Raw genomic sequence first — 17,215 nt, forward strand, 5'->3', positions numbered from 1 at the left:
CTTTGCCATGTGAGGAGGCAGAGGCCATATTACGTCCCTCCCAGTCTCATCCCAACAGCTAATTGTCCCTGCTGATGGGTTCCAGGATTATTTACTCATTTTCGTTCTTTGCACGGTGCAGCTAATTGATAATTAGTTGCTGTGGAAAATTAGGAAGTGCAAATTCGCGCAAGCAATAAATGTGCTACCTGATGCATGGAGCCTGCGTAATATTGGAGTGATGAAGACGTGATGACACCCTCAGGCCATGCACTTGATCAGAAAAACATCACAGGAAGAACTGAAACAGTCTGGCTCACAAGGTTTTGAACTGTTTCTCGCTACTAGTGTAAGTACGTTTTTAGAAGGCATGAATGGGTAATTTCTGGTTGCAACCACTGCCAACAGATGCGGAAGAGAGTTGACCTAGAATTTCATTTCAAAGTGCTTTCTTCAGGACCACTTTGTTTTCCATGCACAGGAAAACAAGTCCAGTTTATTAGTTGGGCCCTCATGCCAAGGACATTCTTGAATAAACCCTGGCTCCTGTAGGAGGGGCACTCACTGGGTGCACGAGAGGCAGAACGCGGCCCCCTGAACCGCAGTGGCCTCTCCTCGGACTCGGGGAAATGCGCCATATTGGGGGCGAGGGGCCGGGCCCCTTTGTCTCTGTTGCCGTAGCGATGTTCACGAAGGGTGTAAGACCCCAGACCCCATCAGTATTCATCTCATCTGCCCTGCGCTGCACAGCTCCTGCAAATAAAACTTCATAGAGAAAAGCCGTGTCCTCCAATATATCCCTCCACCTCTTGTTTATTTATTAATTTTTTTTATGAGACGCTTCTTATCACACTCCTACTGGCTTTTACTCTTCCTTCTGTAATTATCTGTTGTTGTTTTTTGAGGGAGCCCCCAGCCACAAGGCACCGTGTCACATCCGTGACGCTGTTCGTGAACTGCTATCGAGTAAATGCCATTTTTGTTTAGTGCAGCAGAGGTGGCAGCTAACGCGGTGCTCCTAGGAACGGGCTGAGAGTGGCGGTCCAGCCCCGGGGGGGGGGGGGGGGGGGGGGGGCTTGTTGGTGATGCCGTCTGGCTGCTGTTGTGTGATTTCTCTCAGTTTTACTGTTTCTATTCCACTTGTGAAGGACATGAACGACTTCTCGCCCGTGTTCAGCCAGACGATGTATGCAGGCATGGTGGCACCTAACGCAGTCAAGGGGACCGTTGTCACCACCGTGCAAGCCGAGGACTGGGACACCCCGGTGAGTGACTCTGACAGCTGCTCTGTGTGTGTGTGTGTGTGTGTGTGTGTGTGTGTGTGTGTCCTCTTCCCAGACTGACAGTTTCATTTTTTTTTCACCCAGCCACCCAATCTCTAGTAGAATGGAAAAAAACTCAAAATCAAGCTCATATGTATTCATCGCTTTTGCAAGATGCATACCATTTACCCACCTAGGCAGTCATGACAGTTTTTATACTGCTCAAGTGAATGCTGAATACATTACACTATACATCCCCTCCAACTCTCATACTTCACACATGTCTCCCACCTGTGTTTAGCTGTCATAATCTGGGTGCTCCATCTTAATCCCACTGCTTCTCTTAATCCTGCTACCTCTCATAATCCTGATCCCTCTTGCGGCCCTGTGTGGATTAGCCAGCCATATTGTCCCGCTCTTGGAATGTGGAGAGTGTCTCTGCAGGGGGTCTCACCGCACTGTCCTGTGGCACGGGTCATCCGTGTCACTGCTGGAGGTGCAAGCCCAGGAAAGTGTGCTGGTGCTCCGGTTACACCTGCGAATGTCACCCACCGTGGAAAATCATTGCCCTTCTCAGCTACGAGCTCCCCCGCACCCGCTAATGACATTTACCTAGCCTCGACAGCCAATCAGGCAGTACGCGTACCTCGGTGTGTACCTTGGCAGTAAATGTCTCTGAATGAGTCAGACAGACTCAAAATCACTCTGACTCGGTATGGTTTAGCATTCCACTTCCTGTTGTTTGTGCTCCGCTGCGTGGAACTGGATGGTACTTTTCACATTTCACTGCACCATCTGAGGGTTATGTGAGGACCGTCTGCTCTGTAACACCACATTGTCATTATGTCAATTATGTCGCATTAAGATGTCAGTGCTGTTACTCTTGACTTCGCTGCAGAAATGGCTCAGTAGTAATATGCTGTGTATATTTATTTTTGTCATCACATCACAGAAGAGGAAAGAGAAAGAGATTGTGACTGCTGCAGAAATGTTAGACTATTAGATGTTACTAAAAGTTTGGTAGCACTAGATTCATTATCTGAAGCTCGTTTGATCTGGTAGAAGTTTCTGATGATGCCTTGTGTGGTTTATGTCAGGAAAAGTCAATACAATGCCACCTCCACTTGTACAGAGAAGTGTTTTTCTTTATGGGGTCTTAGTTGATTCCACATCAAGTTTTTTGAAGGCAGTGTTCAAGAGCTCCCGATGTATTAGTTATCCTTTTAGAATTCATTCTTAAATCTGATTAGCAGTCACTCTTGCTGGGAAAATATGAGATAACAGTATTGTCCAAGAAAAATTGCCAGTGGTCTGTTAGACAGCATGCATGCAGGGGTTCTCAGCATTCAAATGAGTGTTTCATTTTGGACTAAAATTGTGCTTGCAACAATTATGGTGAAGTGAAATGTTTGTTAGCCCAGGTTGTGTGACAATGTCCTAGTTGATTGTAATTTTGCTTGTAGTTTGCCTGTGTGTGCATGTGTTTGTGTGCATGTATATGGGGGGAGTGTGTGGATGTGCTTGTGTGAGGGGGTATAAGTGTGTGGGGGAATGTGTAGGGGCAGAGGTGGAAAGAGTACTGAAAATTTGTAATTGAGTAAAAGTATCATTACTTTGCCTAAAAGTAACTACTCAGACTAAAAGTAAAATTACCCATCTCAAAATTTACTCGAGTAAAAGTACAAAAATACTTCATTTAAAATGTAATTTGAGTAAAAGTTACTTAGTTACTTTCAGTTATTTAATGCATGGATGAATCATGAACCAAATTCAGCACAAGTTGTTTTAATCGATTTCAAAGTGTATTTAAGTGCACATCCACACTTGCAAAAAGATCAGCTGGGCTCAGGAACATACTTCCTCACAGCACAAGGACAGTCACAACCTGTACCATAAAGTGCAAACAATTTTCAGTCCTATTGTCCAACGGACAACACTATGATAAGAATAAGGAAATTTAAATTACAAATTATTCAAAAAACAAAATGCACACAAAATTAAGTGCCCACAAGATGCCACAAATCAAACTAAAATGTAGCAGTACTCACAATAAAATGCCCACAGGATTCCACATCAAAAATAAAAAAATGCTCATAGGATCCCACAATTTAAAAGTAAGTGCTCACAGGATCCAACTATTCAAAATACAGTGCCCACCGGATCCCACTATTCACAATAAAATGCCCACAGGTTGCCACAACTCAAAATAAAATATAAAATGACCACAGGATCCGACATCTCAAAATAAAACAAAATGCGCACAGGATTCCAATATTTAAAACACTCACAGGTTCAGAGTTGCCAGGTTCGTGGTTTTCACGCCAAATTGGGCTTGTTTGAAAATCCAGCCGCAGGTAAAAATTCTGGGGTCGCGGGGTGCGGTTTTTTGGGCTACTTTTGAATTGGTCAACACTAAGAATCGATCGCGATATAATACTTAATTTGTCTTCATTTTAAACACTCGCCACCCCCGTCGACAACTTACACTCGCCACCCACCACCACTTTTGATTCAAAATGTACTCAAGTAAAAGTAAAAATTACATATTTCAAAAACAAATTACAAATTACTCATAAAAAGTACTCAATTACAGTAATGTGAGTAAATGTAATTTGTTACTTTCCACCTCTGGTAGGGGGTACGTGTGTGAGTATGTGTGGGATGCATGTGTGTAGGTGTGTGGAGTGTGGGTGTCAAGTCAATATTATTTATATCATACTTTTTACAACACATGTTGTCACGAATCCGCTTTACAATCACATGAGTACAGATCCCTAATGAACAAGCCAGAGGCGACACTGGCAAAAAAAACTCCCTAGGCAGAGATTAGGAAGAAACCTTGTGAAGACCAAGACTCAAACACGAACCCATCCTCCACTGGGCGGCCCAGCTAGTAGAAGTCCATATTTCTAGTTCTATTGCTAAGCCGGGCAGTCACAGTCCCTCCAGTGTGGATGTTGGGCCTCATTGGTGCGTCCACTGGCAGCACCATCACTGGCAAATCAGAGCATCTCTAGCTGCTGAATGTCTGTGTAGAAACATGTAACCAAGATACAAGATGCAGGTTAAATATGTAAACATCAAATTACACATCCATATATATATATATATATATATATATATATATATATATATATATATATATATATATATAGAGCACATGTGCTAGTGATTAGCATGTGGCTCCAGCAGGCTTATCTATTGCATAACTAAAGGGAGTGGCCTGGAGGTGCCCACAATCATGAGGGCTCACAGAGTTATTACCTTGTGATGGAGAATGTGAAAGGAGAATACTCTGGCTTCTGCAAAGCAGCAAGAGCATGTCTTCAGCCCAGCTGTTGCCTGAGCCCTGGAGCACACACCAGACTACACCAGACAACCCTGCTACTGCACATCCTTCCCTAGCAGACCTGAAGTGTGTCTTACATTTATCCTCACTCTGTGTACACAGAATCACTCTGTCTCTCACACTATCTTACGTACCCACTGTGTTCCTGTCACTGTCTGCTCTGTCTACACCTCTGCACAAAACTCACACACCCACATTGATTGCTATCACAAACATGTGACTAGGCCCCTCACTGCCTACGCGAGGACATCCCGCCACGGGATGTAGCTGCCACGCCTGAGCCTTTCACCCCTCCATCAGCCCCACCTTTCTTTCCTGGGTTTCCTGAGCACGTTCTTTTCAGAGGCACAAGGAGACGGGACCTCCCTGTGCCATTGTCAACCACCCTCACTTCCTCTGACACGTTTGTCATCTATCTCTGGGGCCCCATAACTCACCATGAGCTGAGGCTGTACAGACATGGGGTGTGCCGGTCGGTCCCCGGGGCCACATGCCCACTGTCCCGCCCCACCGCCCTCTCTGCTGGTCTGGAGTCCGGTCTTGCGTAAGGGCTCTGCACGTCCTGTGATCGTGGTAGCTGTGATGGCGCTTGCCAGCTGGTTTCCTGCTGCTGATCTTTTGGAGATGGGGGGGGGGGGGGGGGGGGGGGTGTTCAGAGTGGCATGTAGATGGTTATTATTATGATTATTATGGTTATAGGTGGTTATTGTCTTGACGTGGAGTATTTAGCTGCAAATTTTGGCTATTGGCTGTCAGTTCTTTCACACGAGGGAGACTGGCACAGAGGAGTTGGACGGGCCTCCTCTTACTGTCATTTCTGGCAGGAACATACGTTGTGGGAATGCTAGAACATCTGATTGAAATGGCACCACCTTCATAATGCATTTTTCTCTCTCTCTCTCTCTCTCTCTCTCCATACTCCCTATCCATATTCTCTCTGTACTCTCTCTCCATACACTCTCTCCATATTCTCTCTCCATACTCACTCTCTCTCTCCGTACACACTCTCTCTCTCTCCATACACACTCTCTCTTCATAATCTTTCTCTCCCTTCATACACTCTCTTTCTCTCTTTATACTCTTTCTCCATATTCTCTGTCCTCCATTTGCAGATGTTTTGAAAATGCTTAGATTCTGTCTAATCATTAGGAAAGTAATTTGTGAAGCTTTGATTGTGTGTGTCTGAATTATGTAAGATTTGGCAGCACATTTATAATTAAGTGAACCAAAACCAGAAGAGACATTAAAACACCCCCCCCTCGTAGTCACCAGTCCTGCTCATATCACAGGGACAGTGAAGCAGCTCAGTCTGTTTAATTCCCCCCTGTGACTGGTGCTGTTCATTTGTATATGCAATTCAGCTGTTCAAGGAGTTTTTTGGAGTGAGTTCAAAGTAAAGGAGATCAATATGTGAATTCAATAACATTTTCTCTGATTTTGCAGCCAAATTGTAATATGGGATAACTGGAGCACCAATATCTAAGAAATATGCTCCCACAAGATTCAATTTCCCCAGTTCTCCAGGAACCATGGAAGACTGACCAAAACCTCTCTCGATTTTCACCACCACCCCCTTCCTAGATGTCTTACTGGGAAAGAGATGCTGAACATGTCCTCTCTTTATAATGAGGACAAGAGACTGTGATGGCAGGAGCTTTGTGTCTCAGCATCTGACTGTGACAGTGTCCTGAACTACACTCTCACTCTATGTTAACATTCCCCCATGCTTGTCTTCTCAGACAGGAAACACAGACAATCATTTATGACTTGACCTACCAAAAATTTTACGTCTTGACACTGTCTCTACACACATCCTGCATGACTTCCTGAATATTGGAGTGCCAATAGATACCACTACATAAAGCTACATTTTTTCCTGTTGTTAATTCTGAGGTTTGTCATTTGTGTAGTGTTTTGAAGTTGAAATTAACATTTGTTGATGAAAGCAAAGTAATCAGAGTCAGCTGGGCTTTTAGTAGCAAGAGTTCAATTACTATTCTAATTTTCCATCTTGACAAATATAATATGCAATTAACAAAAACCCATAAACAGCTTGGCTCTAATCATTCAGTGAAGTGGTATGAAATAATCTTACCCAAGAGGAAAGACTTCCCCACTTCTAACAGGACTGAGTTGTGTAAATTACTAACTTGCTTGTGGAGTGCTTGAATTGTGCTGTCCCCTGTGTGTGTCGCTACGGGTACACTCATTGTAATTTCATAGGGATGTGTACCTGCTCTGGTATTTATATTAAACAGGTGTAGTTTGTGTGTGTGTGTGTGTGTGTGTGTGTGTGTGTGTGTGTGTGTGTGTGTGTGTGTGTGTGTGTGTGTGTGTGTGTGTGTGTGTGTGTGTGTGTGTGTGTGTGTGTGGTTCCTGTGGGCCTGGTGTGTTGTAGTTATTCTACAGCAGCTGGTGGAGGACACCCTCCCTTTCTGCCTCACTCAGACTCGGCTGCTCCACCTTTTTGAGCCTCCATCACTCTTTCCACCATGCAGGCCGCCAGTCCTCCGCTACACAGCAGAACCTATCAGAACCTAACAGAAACCTCCTGGCCCCGTGAAAGGGCTTTGCCCCGGAGAGGCTCTGTGCAGATATGGCTGTCCATTCAGAGCTCAGTGGTAAAAAGTACAGTACTGCCCAAAGTCTGGAGTCAGCTCACTTTTAGCAAGAATCTCAGCTGGACCTGTGCTGGACTGCTCTGAATTGTTTAATTGCCCTTCCAGTGATAAAATATGACTGATAGCCCTTATGGTGTTGCCTTTCCAGGAATGGATTCTTTTTGGGCTGTCCAAGTTACCATAGATGCAACATTTTTCATGAGTCTCATGGTAGCTTGGACAAATATGTAACAAAAGTGGTGACATTGCTGATTTGTGTGTTTTGAACAGGTTTTACAGCGTCCGCCATCCACAAACGATTTTGTTTTGTGGGAGCCGTGTTTATGAGCTTGCCATCAGTACATCCCCAGTTGGGTGCACCCTCCCTCTCTGCCCTCACCCTCCCTCTCCACCCTCACCCTCCCTCACCACCCTCCACTCTTCCTCACCACCCTCCACCCTCCCTCACCCTCCTCCACCCTCTCTTACCCTCCCTCACCCACTCTCACCCTCCTCCACTCTTTCTTACCCTCCCTCACTCTCTCTCACCCTCCTCCACTCTCTCTCACTCTCTCTCACCCTTCTCCACACTCCCTCACTCTCCCTCACCCTCCTCCACACTCTCTCACTCTCTCTCACCCTCCTCCACTCTCTCTCACTCTCTCTCACCCTTCTCCACACTCCCTCACTCTCCCTCACCCTCCTCCACACTCTCTCACTCTCTCTCACCCTCCTCCACTCTCTCTCACTCTCTCTCACCCTTCTCCACTCTCCCTCACTCTCCCTCACCCTTCTCCACACTCCCTCACTCTCCCTCACCCTCCTCCACTCTCTCTCACTCTCTCTCACCCTCCTCCACTCTCTCTCACTCTCTCTCACCCTCCTCCACACTCCCTCACTCTCCCTCACCCTCCTCCACTCTCTCTCACTCTCTCTCACCCTTCTCCACTCTCCCTCACTCTCCCTCACCCTTCTCCACACTCCCTCACTCTCCCTCACCCTCCTCCACTCTCTCTCACTCTCTCTCACCCTCCTCCACTCTCTCTCACTCTCTCTCACCCTCCTCCACACTCCCTCACTCTCCCTCACCCTCCTCCACACTCCCTCACCCTCCTCCACTCTCTCTCACTCTCTCTCACCCTCCTCCACACTCCCTCACTCTCCCTCACCCTCCTCCACTCTCTCTCACTCTCTCTCACCCTCCTCCACACTTCCTCACTCTCCCTCACCCTCCTCCACACTTCCTCACTCTCCCTCACCCTCCTCCACTCTCTCTCACTCTCTCTCACCCTCCTCCACACTTCCTCACTCTCCCTCACCCTCCTCCACACTCCCTTACTCTCCCTCACCCTCCTCCACTCTCTCTCACTCTCTCTCACCCTCCTCCACACTCCCTCACTCTCCCTCACCCTCCTCCACTCTCTCTCACTCTCTCTCACCCTCCTCCACACTCCCTCACTCTCCCTCACCCTCCTCCACTCTCTCTCACTCTCTCTCACCCTCCTCCACACTTCCTCACTCTCCCTCACCCTCCTCCACACTCCCTCACTCTCTCTCACCCTCCTCCACTCTCTCTCACTCTCTCTCACCCTCCTCCACACTCCCTCACTCTCCCTCTCTTCATCAGCACATCTGCCGGCTGGCTCTTCACACTGGCATCCAATGTCAATGCTTTTAATATCAATTCATAATCTTACTTCAGTTATGATAAAGTAAAATGTAAATAAATCAAATAATTTTAACAAGTTTCTTTTGTGCCCTATGCAATTTAAATCTTTAGTCCTTTTTGTGACATAATTATGTCTGCAATCATGTATGTGTATTTCTAAACTGGAAAGATGTGACATATTAAAGTGGCGACAGAATGAGATTTGATGTTAATCAGAATCTACAAGGTGCAGATCACGGTGATGAATGAATACCAATGGAAGGGATGTCGAGGTCTTTCCCTTGCAGGGGGCAGTGAGTGGAGACTGAATTACAGCCTCTTAATCCTCACACTGTTCCTCCCTCACCTCGAGCACTCTGTAATTAGGCACTAGGCAGTGAGACTTTTACAATATCATCCCAGTCCACAATAATACTGCTGTAACTGTTAGTGGTGTCGTCTTGCATGTGGGTTTGCGTTTTGTGTGAATGGGTGTGTATGAATGTGTGTGCATGTGTGTATGTGCAAATATGTGCACTTATGTGTGTGTGTATATGCACATGTGTGTGTGTGTGTGTGTGTGTGTGTGTGTGTGTGTGTGTGTGTGTGTGGTCTGCCCCCAGGGAGTGTAGGTCTGAATATCTGAATTTACTGAATATCTCATTCAACTCAGTTTCTTGGGCTGAGAGTGCTCAGCATGTCAGTTCAAATGTTGTCTTGTCCAAACACTTACAGTGGATCAGTGAGTAATGACTGAACACCTCAGATAACCACCTGTGATGCATAAACGTGTAGAAAGAGCAGCCCAGCATTCACAGGTCTGCTCACCGTTGGTTTGTGGTGCGTGAGGCCACTTTGCCAACCCTGCAGCTCAGCTCTGCTCTCCCCTCCCGCCAGGGCACCGCGGCCAGCCGGATGCACTACCGTGTGGACACAACGCAGTTTCCCTACAGCGCCACCATCTTCGATGTGGAGAAGGACACAGGCAACGTCCTCACCAGGGTCAACCTCAACGAGGAGCCTAACACCAAATTCAGCGTGAGTGCAAACCTGGGCCCCAGCGTGTTACAGGAGGATAAGCTTTTTACGCATCTCACTCCTTCCACACCAAGTGTGATATCCGGTTTTCGTGGTCTCTGAAGAATTGTCTTATTGCCTGCATTATTTCCTTCTGCCAACTGGTTTTGCAGTGAAATTGATTTTCTCTCATCCTTGCCCTAGTTGGTGGTTATCGCTTATGACGACGGGGAGCCGATGAAGTCCAATAAGACCCTGGTGGAAATGACCGTCTTACAGCCGTCGGTTATTCCTGTCTTCACCCTGGAAGAGTACAGGTAAGGCCACGCCCCTCACAGCTTCCTCATCAAACAGGAAGTACCAGTAATCCTTCCTGGTAATGTCACAATATCTTCATTAAATAAACCTTCTAGGACAAAAGAAACTGAAATGAACAGCGATGAACAACCTGAGTAAAATATCATCCAATTTGCGTGTTACATTTACTTATTATGAACGTAATATGTCTGTCCATTTCTGGATTCAGCTTATCAAGTTGCTCAGTTGTGTAGAAGTACCATGGTAGACTTAATTGTAAGTAGAACAAAACTTGAAAATGAGACCCATATTCATGAGCACAGTTGACCTCAGTTGTTAAAGACCAAATTCCTCCCAATAATAGGTTACACAATTTTATGCTTTGTTGATCCCAATGGAATTATAAAACTGAAGTTCCAAAATAATATGTGGTATATCAAGCATGTATTTAACAAATATTCTGAATAAGAAAAGTACCTGCCATGTCCAAGAAGTGGTCAGATCCAAGGATGTCGTGATTTATCAGTATTAGCGATGATACTGTGATAAAAAAAAATTTATATGGATATCATGTTGATAGCATAATAGCAAATAACCCAATACTAGTAATTCAGTGCCGGTGCCATAATGACAGCCCTAGTCAGAAAACAATAGCACATATCACAACAGCAGGTGTACAGAAAGATTAGTGCATGTCTACATGTCAGTACATATAAAAACCAAAGATGGCATTGTACTCTGGACCAGAAGCTTCTGGTTTGTTGGTTTTATAGCATATTCCTATTTTCATACTCACTGTGATTATATCTGCTTTAGGGAGCTGGCCAGGTACTTAAAAGAAGTCAAGGTGAGGGAAAAATTGGCAGTAAAACTTTAATCATACAGTTTATGAATATGTATCAAAGCTCTAAGGTACAGCTTGTCAGTGCCTCCAAGTATTGTGTTTTTAAGGGCAGGGTGCACTCTCTTTGACTATATTATCACTACTTTATTAAATTAAATGTTTAATATATATGACATGAGTGGTAAGCAATTTAATTGGCTTGGCCTCCAGGGCAAATAACACTATATGTTCTGGTAGTAGCTTCCTAAATGGCCATTAGCCATTTAAAAGAAGCTAAAGAAAGCATTCTCCATAGCCTTTACATATCTCTTCACCTTAGCCACATGCTGACATCCATTTGTTTACACACTATATAATATATAGCATTTACATTTACATTTACGGCATTTAGCATACATAATATATAGCATATATATATATATATATATATATATATATATATATATATATATATATGTCCTTGCTAATACTGATATATCACAACATCCTTGGATCTGACCACTTCTTGGACTCCGTTTCATGTATTATACATGGAGAAGTCCTCTCGGAGGTGCAAGTGAGGGACAAACAACCGACAAACACACTAGACCTGCTGAACTTACGACCACGACGGGGCATGATTACTTAACAGTAGACAAAGTAAATACCAACAGTAGATTACTTAAACAAAACCAGAGATCAAACTTCAACGAACTTTGAACGCATGACAAAACCACATAAAAAGATACAAGGTGTAAAAAGATACAAACTACTCGAGAAAACAGCCAGGACACAAGCTAAATAGGGAACAAACTTCTAAAGAATTAAACAAACCTGTTAAAGCGGGGATGACAAAACATCATATTAACACAAACATAGACTAGGAATAACACTCAGGAATGACCAAGGTACGAACGCCAAAGCATAACATAACAAATGATTTCCGAAGCATAAATTCATGGAAAACAATGACCAGCAAATAAGGAAACTAAATTGAATGCTGGTGTAACTAATGACATGAAATGAGGGGTTGAACAGGGTCATGGAAACTACGAGTAAAAAATGCACATGGAAGGAAAACACAGAAAACAAATAGATGGGGCTACGATTGACAGAAGAGGAGGGGTCATATGTTACAGTTCACAAATCCAAATGATCAGTCAGGTGTTTCAATCACTTCCATGGCCACAGGTGTACAAAATTAAGCACCTAGGCATGCAGACTGTTTTTACAAACATTCATGAAAGAATGGGTTGCTCTCAGGAGCTCAGTGAATTCCTGTGTGGAACTGTGATAGGATGCCACCTGTGCAATCCAGTCGAAACATTTCCTCACTCCTATATATTCCACAGTCACCTGTATTATATGAAAATGGTGAAATATATAAACACTTATATTAAAGTGTTTGGGAACTACAGTAACTCAGCCATGAAGTGGTAGGCCACGTAATCTAACAGAGCAGGGTCAGCAGATGCTGAAGCACATAGTGCAAAGAGGTCGCCAACTTTCTGCAGAATCAATCACTACAGACATACAAACTTCATGTAGCCTTCAGAGTAGCTCAAGAACAGTGCGCAGAGAGCTTCATGGAATGGGTTTCCATGGTCGAGCAGCTGCATCCAAGCCATCTATCAGCAAATGCAATGCAAAGCATCGGATGTAGTGGTGTAAAGTACACTGCCACTGGACTCTAGAGCAGTGGAGATGCATTCTCTGGAGTGACAGAATCGTGCTTCTCCATCTGGCAATCTGATGGATGAGTCTGGGTTTGGCGGTTGCTAGGAGAACGGTACTTGTCTGACTGCATTGTGCCAAGTGTAAAGTTTGGTGGAGGGGGGATTATGGTGTGGGGTTGTTTTTCAGGAGCTGGGCTTGGCCTCTTAGTTTCAGTGAAAGTTTCTGCTTCTGGAAGAATGGATGGTTGAAAAAATTTTATGCGTTGCGAATGGTCAGATACCTGAGGAATAGCTAACAGTTATAGGAACAGTTATTTTTTATTATAGAAGTGCAGACAGTAAGCCAAAAGAGACCTACAGCCATAATAGAAAAGACCATAAAAGAATCACAAACCAGAATGACAAAAGGGAGAAACACAAGTCATCAAAATCCAGAGGACGAGTCTCAAATAACAAACCCAGAAAGGTAAGCAATAAAGTCAATACACAGGAAGACATAAGAAAATGCTCAGTAAACACAAGAAAATTAAGTGACAAAAATTTGCAACAGAATAGTAAACAAAATAATGTGCTTTCGGATAAGAAACGGGCAAGTCCCCTCAGTATGCAGGGGAGGACAATCTGACATAATGGATTCCTGGGGATTCTGGGATGTGGAGTCATGCTCTGCAGCGTTTTGCATACCAGGCAGACATGTCACAGTTCACTTGTACAAGCCAAGTTTTACAATACAACTGAAAAATACGATACAAGGAAAAAAGAACTGGGGTGCAGAACAATGGCAACAAGTGTTCTGGAGTGATGAATCAGAACTTGTAACTAAAGGCAGTTTGTTTGCCAAAGGGCTGGAGAGCGGTGCAATAATGAGTGTCTGCAAGCAACAGTGAAGCGCAGTGAAGGTTCAACAATGAAGCATGATGGAGGTTCAACAGTGAAGCACGGTGGAGGTTCAACAGTGAAACATGGTGGAGGTTTAACAGTGAAACATGGTGGAGGTTTAACAGTAAAGCATGGTGGAGGTTCAACAGTGAAGCACGGTGAAGGTTCAATAGTAAAGCATGGTGGAGTTTCAATAGTAAAGCATGGTGGAGGTTCAACAGTGAAACGTGGTGGAGGTTCAACAGTGAAGCATGGTGGAGGTTCAACAGTGAAGCGCGGTGGAGGTTCAATAGTGAAGCATGGTGGAGGTTCAACAGTGAAGCACAGTGAAGGTTCAACAGTGAAGCATGGTGGAGGTTCAACAGTGAAGCGTGGTGGCGGTTCAATAGTGAAGCATGGTGGAGGTTCAGCAGTGAAGCAGGGTGGAGGTTCAATAGTGAAGCACGGTGAAGGTTCAGCAGTGAAGCATGGTGGAGGTTCAGCAGTGAAGCACGGTAAAGGTTCCCTGCAAGTTTGGGATTGCATTGCAGCAAATGGAATTGGGGTTTTGGTCAGGATTAATGATTTCCTCATTACTGAGAAATATAGGCAGATCATTATCAAACAATATCATCAGGGAGGTGCCTGATTAGCTCCAGATTTATTCGACAGCAGGTCAACAACGCCAAACATACAGCCAGTGACATTAATAACCAAACGTTTGATTTGATTTAGTGTTTTGTTCATTCACTTTTTTGTTCATTCAATTGGCATTTTGTTAGTTGACAAAAATAAACTATTCACACTTCTTAGCATTTTTAGAATTCTTAGAGAAAGCGTTTTCTTTATTTTTTCCACTTTTGCACAATAATAATTGTGTGTATGCTTGTGTCTGTGCATGTGTGTCTGTGTGTGCGTGTGTGTGTGTGTGTGTGTGCATGGAAATAACCGTGGTTAAAGATGTTCGAGATGATCAAAAGAAGCAGCAGGCATCCAGGCACCTGTGCTGAGTCACCTGGAAACTTGAACGTAATGGGAGTATGGGTTCACATTAGGCAGACATACACACTTAGGACTGCATAGAGTTGAATTACCTGTGCCTGGATTACACACCATGCAAGCCTTGATGTGTGGATTAAGGCCCCTACATGGATGAATCCCATTATTAGGACTGATTGTTTGAAATTGACTTTAGGCCCTTGTATGCTAGTGTTTTTGCACTATGCTGTCATGGTAGTCTGAAAGCAAAACCCCCTGTTGGATATCCTGCGTGTGTGTTTATGGGCTATTTTGCCGACTGCATTATTTAGGAGCCTTTTGGCACATCTTCTACCTTTTTCATGATACGTAGTGATAGATAGCAACAGCAGTCTCATTTAAATGAAAGACAATGCGCAACCCAGTTTGATAGCCAAGCATACTCATCTCTGTAATTACAATTCATAGCAATTGTATAATGGATTACAAAGTGAAAGTAATTTTAATACCATGAAAGGATTTTGCTGGTGACAGTTCGCATGTTATGTTAGCCTGCTGTCTGACTGTTTCCAGTGAGGATCAACCTAACCCTTAATGAAGGCCAGTCACTTCAACCATCTGAACACCTTGCAACTTCAGGTTTTGCCATTCACAACAATCATGGTTTAATTTTTTTGGTTACGATGCTAGCATACGTCTTCTCAAGCCCAGAAATTCCCCAACTCCCGGGGCATGAATATACATGCAATAAACTTTATCTTCCGAGGCAAGCCGTGATGAATGTAGGTGCTCAACCCTGAAAACAAGGAATATCAGGAAAAGCAATCTTCTTGCAACCAAGTGTCCAGTCAGATCGAAAAGCCCCAGAGGCCCTTGTCTATTGCTATACTACTTTTTAATGGGCAGTATTGTGTATCTTGTGCTTCCTTGTTGTTTGTGTACTTAGATAATGAGATTGTGTAGCACAGCAGGTATGTATATAAAGGGATTGAGGAACTAACCACATATTGAGCACAAAACCCAAAGGGGTCTTATTGTGCTGTGACTTGTAGTGCTTCATGTTTGGATGAATTATGCAAGATTTGCTCAGTATTGCTCCACGAAACAGAGCAACATACAACTGCTAATGAACTACAGTTACAGTTTGTTAGCAAGAGATCATCTCAGAGGCTGAGTTTCCACAAATGTTACATGCTAATCTAAAATGGTGGCAGATAAAAATATCAATGGATGCATGTGCTCATCAAATAAAGTAATGTGGAAAACCCTCATGATAATGTATAGTGGTCACAGTTAAAATTCTGGAAGTACCTGCCAGTCGTTGATTTGTGAATGGGAAGTAGGAACAAGCTGCATGATTCAACCTTTTACCTTGTGTTTGCTCTTAGCAGAGCGGTGTAGTTCATATTTAGGTGGAACAGAATCATCATTTTTTTTGCCTTATTCAAGAAAATTAAATATTTTCACACTTGTTTTTGACATTCTGATGTCCAAGCATCTCATCCAAGCATAACATCTTTTTTTATTTTATTTATTGATTTTTGCAATATTCCTAGACGTGGATGGAAAATCCAGAGTCTTAGGAATGATGCAGAAAAACAAACAAAAGCCCAAGGAGAATATAACCCCAATCGCCTTTGATCGTGAGCTGATGTTGGTTCTGCAGAGTGCTGCTTTCTGCAGAACTGCACTCCAAAATCTCTGGACCGAAATTGGTTTTTGGGTAAAGGTCCATCACTTAAGCCTGCCTACTTTGAAACAAATATCCTTTTCTTAAAAAAAAAAGATTCTTCTGAACGGTGGACCACACCAACATTGAGAGTTGGGTGTTGTCACATACAGCCTAAAGGCCAGCTGGGGGCACAGTAGTAAGTCATAAAGAAAAAAACAAAAATATGTTGTGGGTCTATTTTGGTTCTTTTGGTCAATATTGGATGTGACATACCAGCAGGATTTTGTTCAAAAGACAGTAAAGTATTTCTGCTATCATGCAATATAGCCTCCTAATGAAAACAAAAAAACTATATTTTTACTCAACAGTGTCAGTGCAAACCTTAAGAGAGGTCTAGACTACAGAGCTACACACAAATTAGTCTCTCCATCATTTGACCAATCCTGACATCCCTACCAGCAACCAACCCTGACATCCCCACCAGCAACCCACCCTGACATACCCACCAGCAACCAACCCCACCCTGACATCCCTACCAACAACTCACCCTGACATCCCCACCAGCAACCAGCCCTGACATCCCTACCAACAACAAACCTTGACATCCCTACCTGCAACCAACCCTGACATCCATACCAGCAACCCACCCTGACATCCCCACCAGCAACCCACCCTGACATCCCTACCAACATCCCTACCCTATCTCCATGTGCCTCAACCCTGTCCCTATTGTATCTCTTAGCCCCAATGGTCAAAATGTTTTATCATAAAAATGTAAATTATATTAATATATTGTTGCTCATTTGCCAGACTTTAGTGATGTAAAATATTTTTAAGAAACTTGTTTGGTGGCCACATAACTTTTTGCAGTGACACCGATATCATGAATTATGTGGAGGACTCTGAGGCAGTCCCATAGATAATGGAGGGGAGATTTTGCGAGCCACACCAGAACAGTGTAAATGCACAGTGAGAGCACCAGCGATGGGTTGAGTGGAGTCCAGCAGTGGCTGATTACCACCTTCACAACCTCCCTGGTGCTGCCCGCCTCTTTTG

At 44.0% G+C, this 17,215-nt stretch overlaps 1 protein-coding gene across 4 annotated transcripts in view; it reads left to right on the forward strand.

Moving 5' to 3' along the window:
* Positions 1–17,215, forward strand: part of pcdh15b (protocadherin-related 15b) — a 139,680-nt gene that overhangs the window by 93,956 nt on the left and 28,509 nt on the right. For all 4 annotated transcript variants that reach the window (XR_013130091.1, XR_013130092.1, XM_077000628.1 and 1 more), the window contains 3 exons: positions 1,128–1,244; positions 9,736–9,876; positions 10,060–10,172. Coding sequence is in view for 2 of the 4 variants with exons in the window: in XM_077000628.1 (XP_076856743.1) it covers positions 1,128–1,244; positions 9,736–9,876; positions 10,060–10,172 (371 nt within the window). In the remaining 2 variants the exon portion in view is untranslated. The remainder of the gene's footprint in view (positions 1–1,127; positions 1,245–9,735; positions 9,877–10,059; positions 10,173–17,215) is intronic.

The sequence above is a fragment of the Brachyhypopomus gauderio genome, chromosome 3 (assembly GCF_052324685.1).
Source record: "Brachyhypopomus gauderio isolate BG-103 chromosome 3, BGAUD_0.2, whole genome shotgun sequence".
Lineage (NCBI taxonomy): Eukaryota > Metazoa > Chordata > Actinopteri > Gymnotiformes > Hypopomidae > Brachyhypopomus > Brachyhypopomus gauderio.